The sequence below is a fragment of the Varanus komodoensis genome, unplaced genomic scaffold (assembly GCF_004798865.1).
Source record: "Varanus komodoensis strain SLA01 unplaced genomic scaffold, ASM479886v1 scaffold4, whole genome shotgun sequence".
Taxonomy (NCBI): domain Eukaryota; kingdom Metazoa; phylum Chordata; class Lepidosauria; order Squamata; family Varanidae; genus Varanus; species Varanus komodoensis.
In genome coordinates this window covers 12,278,371-12,290,758 of record NW_025335941.1, presented here as the reverse complement: position 1 = coordinate 12,290,758, position 12,388 = coordinate 12,278,371, and the positions used below count along the sequence as shown (strand labels likewise).

The 12,388-nt window shown below is 38.4% G+C and overlaps 1 protein-coding gene across 12 annotated transcripts in view; it reads right to left on the bottom strand.

The window, feature by feature from the left end:
• Positions 1-12,388, bottom strand: part of BRWD1 (bromodomain and WD repeat domain containing 1) — a 149,989-nt gene that overhangs the window by 122,926 nt on the left and 14,675 nt on the right. For 9 of the 12 annotated variants that reach the window (XM_044442262.1, XM_044442256.1, XM_044442257.1 and 6 more), the window contains exons 14-21: positions 11,169-11,319; positions 10,861-10,995; positions 9,876-10,004; positions 6,576-6,801; positions 5,182-5,367; positions 1,951-2,134; positions 1,362-1,455; positions 324-464 (exon numbers count right to left, since the gene is read on the bottom strand). In XM_044442262.1, coding sequence (XP_044298197.1) covers positions 324-464; positions 1,362-1,455; positions 1,951-2,134; positions 5,182-5,367; positions 6,576-6,801; positions 9,876-10,004; positions 10,861-10,995; positions 11,169-11,319 — 1,246 coding nt within the window. Of the gene's footprint in view, positions 1-323; positions 465-1,361; positions 1,456-1,950; positions 2,135-5,181; positions 5,368-6,575; positions 6,802-9,875; positions 10,005-10,860; positions 10,996-11,168; positions 11,320-12,388 lie in introns of those variants that run through there. The other 3 variants (XM_044442264.1, XM_044442265.1, XM_044442263.1) reach the window with 3 other exon arrangements.

Here is a 12,388-nt window from a genome sequence, read left to right as displayed (position 1 = left end):
CAACATTCCTCCAGGCCTTCCTGTCCTCCACCATCCCCCAGAGTCCACTTAAGCTCACACCAACTACTTCATTGACTCCATCTAGCCACCTCATTCTCTGCCACCCACTTCTTCTTTGCGTCAATTGTTCCCAGCATTAGGCTCTTCTCCAGTGAGTCCTTCCTTCTCATTAGGTGGCCAAAGTATTTGAGTTTCATCTTCAGTAAGAAACAGCTTAATAGTATCCAATTTCCTTGGCAGGGCAACCAAGATTTTTCCAAAAAACAAAAACAAGCCAGAATTTCTGGTAGCACCAATTATTTAAGTGAAATGGAAGTGTTTACCTGTTCTATGAGATGAAAAGAGTCATCTACATTTTCACTAGAAGAATCTGATTGTTGAATATTATTCCGTGTTCTATATGTTGCATATTTACGTCTATGAAGCCTTCTTTTGGATTGCATCAGTGACTCTTCAGAATCACTCTGGATTAAAGAAAGCTCAGGTTAGGGACAGAAATATGCATTACTGAATTATTGGCATATATTCTGTTAGAACATGAAGACATTAAATACTTCAAATTCTAAAGCAAGGAGAAAACCCAACAGGGTGTTTATGATTCTCTTTCACTCCACCAATTTTGTTGCATTTGGCTCCCTCTCCTTGCATATTGGAGATTTAGCACTTCTGGAGCATCCCAAACCAAGCAGAAATTCTTGTTTCCAGAAGGAGGCAGGTCATCAGAGGGAGCTCTGCTCACATTCCTCTGTTCAGAAACAAGCATTTCTGTTCATTTTGGAGCTTTATCTAAGAAGTGCAAAATCTCTCTTACATAAGCAATGAGTCATATTTGAACAACAGAACGGCTGGGACCCACCACTTGTAGAAAGAAATCAAGGGGGAGCAGTTACTCATTGTTGGATTCTGCCCCAACCCTTCTTTGGTGGGTTTCAGCTTTTTTGCAAGATTGAGCTAATGAAACAAAATGTAACAATCAATCCAAATAATTGGCAGGAAAAGGCATTATCTGTGTTGCTTCCCAGCTGCTTCTCCAGTCCAATACACAACACTGATCACTAAACCACTGCCTGTGACCCAAGTGCTTGCGTTTTCATGGTAGACTTCAACTGTTCTAAATATACACACTTTTCCACACAAGACTTCTATTTTTGGTAATGGTTTAAGCAAGCATTCACAAAGCAACCAAGGAAAACCATGTGGCCCTATTTTTTCCCACTGTCACAACTTCTAGATTCTATAAGCTGTGCACACAGTTCTTACATAGCTTTTTTGAATTTCAGCCCTGCATACTCATGTTGTTCTGTATTCTCTATGTTATTTGTAAGAGCTCAATACATATAATTTTTACAGATGTTTCCTACCTTTTCTGAAGCCTGAAACATTTTCCTTTTTAGCTCAGTCTTATACAACCATTTCTCTTCTTCTCCTTTTGCAATCCTATACACCTTCTGATTTCTAAAAAAAGGTAATTTGAAAAGCTGTCAGACTCACAATTGTGACAAAAGCAGCTATGTGGAAGCAATTACAGTATACTCCAGTCACCTACACAAAACGGCAAGTTTCAAGTTGTGCTTCAACTAATGCAACTCTTTCTTAAGAGCACTTTACCTATTTAAAAAAGAATTAAAATAAAATAAAATAAGTGTAAACCACAGTGTTATGGCTCCTGTAAATCTAGAATTAATGGCACGGATGAAAGGTAAGATGAGGGCTCAATTCTGGTGACAGGGTAAAAGGAAAATAAACTTGCAACAAATAGTTTAGCAACTATAATTTGCAGTGATTCAGTAATCTTTTGGGAAGGAAGTGTAAGAAGTCAAAAAACAGTAAAATCTGAAGTTTAAAAAGCATGTGTGCATATGCATGCATACACTCAACACATACTCCCTGCCTGCAGGCCCACACCTAAAATGAGGCATATGAATGAATATATAACTAGTTTCTACATACCTGAAAATGCCAGATGCTAGTTCTGGAACAACTACTCTCCGTCTCCAAGCTTGTAGATCTCTCTCTGTGGCAATCTGACTCCTTGGAGCATTCTGATGCATCTGACGCACACCTTCCACTTGACCACTACGCCGCAAGCCAATATTAGGAGGCGACTGGATATCTAGACTTGGCCTTCGGAAATCTTTGTTTAAAAAAGGCAGTCATGAAGAAGTGAGGCAACACTGTAGAAGCAGACAGCTTTAGCATCTTCCATATTATACTAAACTCTTCCATCTTTTATGAAATAACTTATTTAGTAAGAAAGGCTAACTAGCATTTTGGGTGACTTGTCACCCTCTGCACGACTTTTCAACAATTACCACACACAAGCAATGTAATGGATCAGGTTTCATCTGTCTTCAAAATTTTGTACAGCAGTCACACAACTCATTCTTGAAACTTAGCAAATAGAAGTACCTAATCAGAGATGTAGATTCAAGTCCGGCATACACTTCTGGCACATAAGAGATCAATATGTTCTCAGATGAAAATATTTTTTTAAATAAATCCAATATACAGTATATCACAGAAGTGAGTACACCCCATATTTTGTAAATATTTTATCTTTTCATGTGACAACCCTGAAGAAATGACACTTTGCTACAATGTAAAATAGTGAGTACACAGCTTGTATAACAGTGTAAATTTGCTGTCCCCTCAAAATAACACACAGCCATCAATGTCTAAACTGCTGGCAACAAAAGTGAGTACACCCCTAAATGAAACTGTGCAAATTGGGCCCAAAGTGTCAATATTTTGTGTGGCCACCATTACTTTCCAGCACTGCCTTAACCCTCTTGGGCATGGAGTTCACCAGAGCTTCACAGGTTGCCACTGGAGTCCTCTTCCACTCCTCCATCACGGAGCTGGTGGATGTTAGAGACCTTACGCTTCTCCACCTTCCGTTTCAGGATGCCCCACAGATGCTCAATAGGGTTTAGGTCTGGAGACATGCTTGGCCAGTCCATCACCTTTACCCTCAGCTTCTTTAGCAAGGCAGTGGTCGTCTTGGAGGTGTGTTTGGGGTTGTTATTATGTTGGAATACTGCCTTGGGGCCCAGTCTCTGAAGGGAGGGGATCATGCTCTGCTTCAGTAAGTCACAGTACATGTTGGCATTCATGGTTCCCCTCAATGAACTGTAGCTCCCCAGTGCTGGCAGTACTCATGCAGCCCCAGACCATGACACTCCCACCACCATGCTTGACTGTAGGCAAGACACACTTGTCTTTGTACTCCTCACCTGGTTGTTGCCACACACACTTGACACCATCTGAACCAAATAAGTTTATCTTGGTCTCCTCAGACCACAGGACATGGTTCCACTAATCCATGTCCTTAGTCTGCTTGTCTTCAGCAAACTGTTTGTGGGCTTTCTTGTGTATCATCTTTAGAAGAGGCTTCCTTCTGGGTTGACAGCCCTGCAGACCAATTTGATGCAGTGTGCGGCGTATGGTCTGAGCACTGACAGACTGACCCACCACCCCTTCAACCTCTGCAGCAATGTTGGCAGCACTCATACATCTATTTCCCAAAGCCAACCTCGATATGATGCTGAGCACGTGCACTCAACTTCTTTGGTCAACCATGGCGAGGCCTGTTCTGAGTGGAACCTGTCCTGTTAAACTGCTGTATGGTCTTGGCCACTGTGCTGCAGCTCAGTTTCATTGTCTTGGAAATGTTCTTATAGCCTAGGCCATCTTTATGGAGAGCAACAATTCTTTTTTTCAGATCCTCAGAGAGTTCTTTGCCATGAGGTGCCATGTTGAACTTCCAGTGACCAGTATAAGAGAGTGAGAGCGATAACACCAAATTTAACACACCTGCTCCCCATTCACACCTGAGACTTTGTTACACTAATGAGTCACATGACACCGGGGAGGGGAAATGGCTAATAATGCCCAATTTGGACAGTTTCACTTAGGGGTGTACTCACTTTTGTTGCCAGTGGTTTAGACATTGATGGCTGTGTGTTGAGTTATTTTGAGGGGACAGCAAATTTACGCTGTTATACAAGCTGTATACTCACTACATTACATTGTAGCAAAGTGTCATTTCTTCAGGGTTGTCACATGAAAAGATATAATAAAATATTTACTAAATGTGAGGGGTGTACTCACTTCTGTGATATAGTGTATAAAATCCAGATGCAAATTAATCCACATAAAATTAGTGGAGAATGTTTAAAACTAGACAAAAAAAATCACAAAACCACACAAGGCAAAAAAAAAACCAGTTAAAAATGAAATGATAAATTAAAAATACTAAACCTAATTACAACTGTTTATGAGCAAGAATCCAGTATAGAACTAGCTCAGTACCAAACAAGAATACTAGAAATGAATGTAACAAAGGAAAAATAAGATCACAAAACAAAACTTCTTTCTCCCACTTTGAGAGAAAGAGTGTACTCCAGAGTCACCAGAAACAAACAAGAATATTTAAGGCACCATTCTAGGTGGCTTAGGGAACGCTCTAGACCCAAAAGCCATAAAAAGTATCCAGCTTCCTATATTGCCCACCTGTGGAATCATCTCTGTAAGAGGTGTGCCTGACACCCTTTGTTTCTTTTGGTGCCAGGTGAAAACAATTTTATTTTGTTTTATTTTTCCAGTATTCTAATAATTAAATTTTTATTCCCATTGTTTATATTTATATTCAACTCAGTTTTAGTTTGATTGAGCCGTAGTGGCTATAATACTCTAGTATAGAATATTGTGTTGTTATAATGATTTTATTATGTGCTATATTTATAATTGTATTTTGATTTTGTAAACCACCCACTGAGCCTTTGGGCTGATGGGCAGTGCAAACATATAATATATATAAATATAATAAACCTTATGGCAATGTTAGAAAGGAATTAATAATAAAGAATTCAGCTGATCCCTTTCTGAGCAGCATGAAGAAACAGTTTTAACTGTAACAGAATGCACTAAATTCATCTGCAGTATATGCTAGCTTTTCTGACTGGATTTAAGAATTATATTTACAGACTGGATCAGGTTGTTTCTACAAATGTGAGCTGTTTTGTGGGAGAGTAAATTGTACATTTGGTTTTTAGATAAATAAAGAGGCACCAAGACCTCAGTAAGGCACATCAGTATGCATACTGTGCCCAAATTAAAGATAGGTACTAATAAACAGTAGACACTTTCATTTTCCCTCTAGTGTTCAAAGTAAGCACTGACCTCTTCTAGGTGTTCCTTCAATGTTTTGTGGTCCAGGTGATAGAATGTCTTGATCTGTACCAGTTCTTTGGTCTTGCTCTTGTTGTAGCTGCCTAATCATGCCATCAAGTATGCTGGGTTCCTGTCCTTGTTCATCTTGATCAGCAGTCTGTTGACCGATTACTTGCTCCACAACCTCTCCATCAACTTGCAACATTTAAAAGCAAAAGGTAATACGTGTTTAACCATATTAGAATGAAGTACAACTGTTAAAACTTTTGATCCTATTATCATTTCAACTCATACTTATACTATAAGATCAATCCAATGGTCTCTGGGAAAGAATATACAGAACCATAGGACATTTCAGATTCCACCTTCTGAGCCCACAGACTCTCCCTATTAACCTTGGAAGGGGCAATCGAAGATCCCCCTTTCCTCACAGATGCCATGAAAAGCAGCATGGCAGTTGCTTTTCAAAGTGGGAAAAGCAAGCTTGGATAACTTTGTCAAGTTGAAAAGGGGGCATTCCAGTGAGCAGATAACAGAGGAAAGAGGAGAAACTCAGATCTTCAGGATTGTATAGCTTCCCCTCACAGGTTCCCAAGCCGTTTAGCCATTTATATGGTCCCAGGAACTTTTACAGCTGTCTGTCTGTTTTTAAGGAGGAATGGAGGAAAAAAATTCTCCATCATTCTTCCCAACCCTACCTGACTCTTGTCAGCATGGCTTTGGATAGGTGGAAGCCTAATCTATAAAATTATTTTCCTAGTATACAAAGTAATTTACAATCATTTTCATTTGCCCTCCCAACCACCATGAAAGGTGAGTCAATATTTCATTGTACGAATGAGAAATTGAGGCTATTAGAAGCTATAACAAAAATCTGGAGAGATGAATGTACCTAATTTTTCCCTTTAGTCTTTCTTTAAATTTCTGAGTTCAAAAAGCACTTTAGAGGTTAGGTTAACAATTTAAAGAGAGAAACCTACAAGAAAATAGCTGGAGTTAAATGTAATCTTCAAACTACATTTTTAATTTTTGATGACTTGAGGCTCAATTGGTACCTACCTCAAAACTTGGGAAAAAACACATTGTAAATAAATTAACTGGAAAAATATTGGGTGGGTAACCGGCTCAGCTTCCAACTATTTGCCTAACAAAGTTAAACAAATTTGAGTTAAACAAATTTCTACAAGTTCTCAGTATTCAGGAACTGAATGCTGAGAACTCAGCAAGCTCTACAGAACCAAACTGTGTTGAACAAAATAACTAAAACTGCATAATCTAAGTGCATAAATAACAGTACAGCTACTTGAAAGCTGAATTATAGATTTACACCTATTTCTTTATAATATGTTCTGATACTGAAGTGAGATTTAGAACTAGAGGCTGAAAACTGCCATTATTCGTACTTGTTGCTACATATCCCAGTTGAGGTATCAGATGCTCATCTGCACAATTCTCTCTCCCTGGTACCAACCGCTGGTATTTTGTTGGGTGAGGGTTCCCATCCACATCTACCAGGAATGGTGGGGGCATAAGGTGAGGAGCCTGTTGAGTTTGCTCATCTAGGACATAATTGTTAGAATCGCGAATCAGTGGTCGGTAGTCAGTATGGAAGAACATCTGATCAGGAATCTAGAAAGAAATTAAGCTTACATATAATCAACTCCGAAGGAGAGAAAAAAAGACCTTACACATTAACAGTAAGTTCAATTTCAGAAGAATGAAGGAAAGAGTAGACCTGGTGCTAGAAAGCTATAATTTGCTCTGTGAGGAATATGCAACGTATTTACTCTAAGTCTTCTTCAGGACAAAGAATCTTCATATGTTTTATTCCATTCCAGCAAAACAGCTCAAAGGTATGTTTTCCAAGCTACTGCTTTCTAGCATCTGCTAGAGGCCCACTTCTTCCTTTATTCCATTTTCATTGCCCATATTTCAAATATTCAAAAATATTTCAGCCACTAACAGAATTCCCTACTGAAAATCTGCGAGATTCAGAGTGACCATTTTGTATGACCTTGCCAAATCCAGACTGAACATGTAGGACTAATGTGGGTTCAATATGTTTTATTACAATGCATGCGTTCAATTAATTTTTGACAACAGTGGGCCCAATACTGAGTAATATTCCATTTTAAACAAGGAACAGTCCTAGTATAGTAACACATCATTAAGAATAGTTAAGTTCTTTCCTATGTTAAAAAGATACAGTATTTTAAATACGTATCTTACCAAGCTTTTATACAAAAGCTTTTACTAGTTTATTGAAAGTTATAAATTTAATACAACCAAACACTTAAAAAGGAAAAAAGCTTACCTTTGAGGATGGTAAAATAAACCTTATTTAGTATTACATTCACATCAAAAGTGACTTCAAAAAATACTCCTCAGAACCAACCTTTCCAATTAAATTTTAACCCATCCTATTGATCACAACTAAAACTTCAGCTGCTGCTCTAACACACTGACTTACTTCACTTGATCACTGCAATTTAACCCTCAAATAAACCAGCCACCATAGAGATAATACAAACTGGTTTATTGGAACTTGAAGAACTAAGGAACTAGAACACTCTTTTCATGCCAAGACTGAGACTTCTTCATGTGGTAAATAACCATTCATAAACTGGTCTCTCAACATACTGAAACAGTTAGGGTACCTCTCACAGTTACAGCATCAATATCCAGAATAAAAGTTAGTAAGAAAAAGTTAGGTAGACTTAAGACAGCTTATCTGTCTTAATCTTTTTGCCATTTTCTGCTTTCTTTGCTAAATATGATTTCTTAACTACAGCTGAATGGCAGTATCTGCAACTGAAACATTTCCTAGAATCTAGTTGCTGTTTTTGAAGCTTCAGAGTCTTCTTCATTAGAATTAATTTTTAAGGATAACCAGTGCTTTTTTTGTAAAAAAAAAAAAAAAAGGTGCCAGAACTCACGTCGCCAGCACCAAGCGCATGACCCCACACACAGCGGAGCGTCCCAAGCCGAGAGGAGAGCAGCGCCCTCACTATCTCACTATCAGATAGCAGATAGCAGACACAAAAGCAGCCTGCAGGCACTATGTTAATGATGTTTGCTGCTGATCTGTTATGATTCAAAATCACTTCGTAAAATTCATTGTAAAAAAAAGGTGCCAGAACACTGTTCTGGTGCGTTCGATGACAAAAAAAAAGCCCTGAGGATAACCATATATATTGACCCACAACCCAGGTTTATAAATACGTATTATCAGTAACTAAACATTATATAGCAGTGATGGTGAACCTTTTAGAGGCTGAGTGCTCAAACTGCAACCCAAAACCCACTTATTTATCGCAAAGTGCCAACACTACAATGAAACCTGAAAACTGCGGTTTTAGTTTAGAAAAAACAACTCACAGCCAGTCCAAGCAAATCTCCTTGGCAGCACACTGATCAGCCACATGAAAGCTTGGACAAGTTGCAGCTAATGAGCCACGGCTCGTGAAGTCATTGCCTGGCGCCGCTACTCCTTTCTGAACATGCGCATGGCCACTATGTGCACTGTTACCCGATGCTTGACTGCTGGGGTGATGCTGGCATGGACTTGGCTCGCGTGTCAAGAGGGCTCTGCATGCCTGCTATGGCAAGCGCATCATAGGTTCGCCACCACTGTTATATAGGGGCTTACTCAGGAACAGTGAATTGGATAGTCCTACTTTACCCAATCAATGGATTACTGCATTGGAATCCTTCACAGAAGGGTCAATGGATCTATCTTCCATGTACGGCAGACACCACATCTTTTCAACAAGGGCTTATCTAAACCAGATAACTAAGGGAGGGGTAATATAGCTAATGTTTCTCTTATGCATATGTTTTGGCGATACCCATACACACGTTATATGTATCAATTGTAACAGATCTATTCAGTTTTTAAGTAATACCACTGTAATTTTCTTTAAGTTTCCTTGTTTTTATTATGATTTAATTCACAATGAAACTAATTAAGAAAACAGCCGTAGTTTGATCCCATTTTGCAAACCAGGCTTGTAGGCACCATTTAAAGCAGAATTTTCAAATTTAGACATCATAGGAAACCGATTTAACAAAACCAGATAAGCCAGCCCAGTCTTCTTGTCAAGTATGAAGGGTGAAAGCAGAAGAAAAAGCTCAAGTCGGTCAACATTCCAGAAAATGAATAATATCCAAACTACGTCTGGAACCTGAAAGTGTACATCAAATGCATGGCACAAAAGAAAAGCTCAGGATAAATTTAGTATGAAATATATTCATGGACGTTATTTGTAGTTTATGAAATTCAGAACAGCTTTCTCCAGATGCCACCTCCAAGGGAGGCTCAGTTGGTGACATTGGGGAGGGCCCTCTGTGTGCTATCCCCAAAGTTATGGAATGATCTCCCCACCAAGGTCCACCTGGTGCCAAATCTGACACCAGAGTAAAACTGCCCACTACACTGATGCATTTGACTTCTCAAAAGAGAACATGGGTGGGTTGCTGTTACTTGTTTTTGGCAGGCCTAGTGGTATGAATTTGTCTTAGCTGCTTAAACTGTTAACATTTGGTTTAAATTTCTAGGGGCATCTTATTATGCCATTTTATATTGCATCTGAATTTATCTTATCAACCGTTGTACACTGCTCAGAACACTTCAGCTATTGAGCATATAGAAATAATAATACTGATGATGCTGACTGGAAAAAACTGTTGTTAAACTGACTTACCTTTTCATAATGTTTGCTACAACCAAAGCCAAATATCAAAAGATGTCCATGAGAATCTGTACAAGCAAAGTGTTGTCCATCTGATGAAAATTTGCAATCAAAGACAGCACCATGACCTTGTCCTTCAATCTAAATTAAAACAAAAAGAGGTATAAAGTATTCTGACAATTTATAAAGGAAGACAGGAAGCTGCTGTATACCGAACCAGACAATTAGTCTATCTAGCTCAGAATTAGTTATACTTAGAGGCACTCACTGGATTCTTTGTCAGCTCTACCTATAGATACCAGTGACTAATGGGGGCTTTTTGCATGCAAATCATGTGTTCTGTCACTGAGCCAGAGCCTGTTCCCAACTGACCCATTTTCCATTAATGTGGTTGTGGGCAGACTTGTGACCCAAGGCTTAGTTTAATGCAATCCTCAGCCTAATTTCAGAAGTCCCTTGCAACCAGAAATCCACTAGAGTGGAAGAGAGAAAAGGAAAAGAGGAAGATCCCATCCACCTTCACTTCAGGCCTCATCACTGCTAGCACGCACCTCACACCCTCTGCAAGATTAGTCCTACCAGAATGCTGCTCTCAACAGCTACTCTCGCCTGATTTAAAAAAATGTGTCTCATTTCTTAATAACATTCTTAACAACTCATTATATTCCTAAGTATTCTCAATCCTTTATATTAAGGCCATTCTATACTGTGACATGCCTATACTAAAACCGCTAGAAAATGTTACACTATTTGGAGGACCAGATATTTAAGAAATAAATAAATATTCTAGATATTTAAGAAGCTTTTCGTAGCAAATTATAAAAGGCAAGTGCTTAAATGAAGCTAGTCCTTTTAAAATTCACTGCTTTATGGAGAACAAATAAGTCAGGAAGCTTTTGTATGGTAGCAATTGTACAAACAAGTGGATAAATGTTGGACACATAAGAAAAAAGGATTATACATATTGCTGAAAAAATCATTTAAGATGAATACTTACTATGTTAAAATAATGTTTTATTTGAATGCCTTTTGTTATATCCCAGATAAAGATATTGCCATCATGGCCTGCAGACAACATAATTCTGGAATCAAATGGGTGGGGCTCCAAAACGAACACTTCATCCACATGCCCCTTTTTGAACAGAAGCAAATAAATTAGTTAAGAATGTAGCTGAAATGCTAATTTTAGTGACTACAATATCAGAATACTAAGGTATGATATTAAATGATAAAATATCCTACCAATTTCTATATAAAATACCATTTCTGAAGAAAACATTTCAGAAAACAGCAATCACTGAGTACCGTGAGATCATGAAGCAGCTGTCCAGTGTAAGAATTCCACACTTTGAGTAGATGATTGTTCACAGCAGTAGCCACCAAGTTATCATTTTGACTCCAGGCTATCATGGTCACTTTGGGCTTCATAAATTTATCCTCTTCTGAACACAAACCACTATACCAAATAAATTGAACCGGTTTAATAGTTTAAAATTTTGTTTTAAGTATAGTAAGTCTGACAACAAAGTGAAATTAAGGAAGACAGCTTGTTTAGCTGTAATTGCATACATTCACATATATGGGCTCTGTACCTACACAAAGCCCCACCAGGGAAACTTTTATAGCTGAAGAATAGCTAGAGTTCTTCCACACTATCCGAGTGTGCAGATCCCTAGTGGGTTACCACTTACTTCCTCAGTTCCTTGAGACTAATTCACTGCAGCTTCAGATTTATTTTATTTTTTAAGTATTTATTTATTTATGGCTTTATTTATTTATTTAAAACATTCATTCAGCCAAATAAGTTCTCAGAATGTTGTACAACAGTAAGAACCATATTAAAACATAATGTAATACAAATAACTTTGATGTCAATAGGGCATCAACAATGAACATCAAGGTTCAAGAGAAACCCTCATTATCAAGCTGAAGTAGTGAGTGTGTAGGTGCTGGAAATGCACAGATAACCACTGGTATACATAACCAGTGGTATACATAAGTATGATAACCACTGATAACCACTGGTATACATAAGTAACCTGCCAGCGTTTGTGGTCTTTGTGCATCCACACATGGAAGAGCAGCAACTTACCAGTGGCCAAGTCAAGTGTCTGTTGCAACATAATCAACAAAAACACATTTGAACAAGCAACAGCAATGGCCAGTACATCTATCTAGTAGCACTGGTTGAACATCAGAGGTTCAACCAGGCTGTAGTTCTACAAAGTTCCAGAACAGCTATTGCACAAGTAAAAGGAGCTTATACTAGGGCACTTAGTTCAAAATCAGTCAGCTCATATGTGAGCCATATTATATGGATGATCCATAAGGCAAAACATTAAATGGAGGAGTAAGATCTCTGCTATTGCCACAATAACAAACACAGATTGCCTGTAAGGATCTGTTTGCAATTTATAAAAATGCTGCACCAAATGTCAAGCATGTAAAGTGCTGACTTCAGTGGGGTAAGAGAATCACAAGAAGAATCACACCCTGAATGTGATCAAAAACACCACCACATTAGG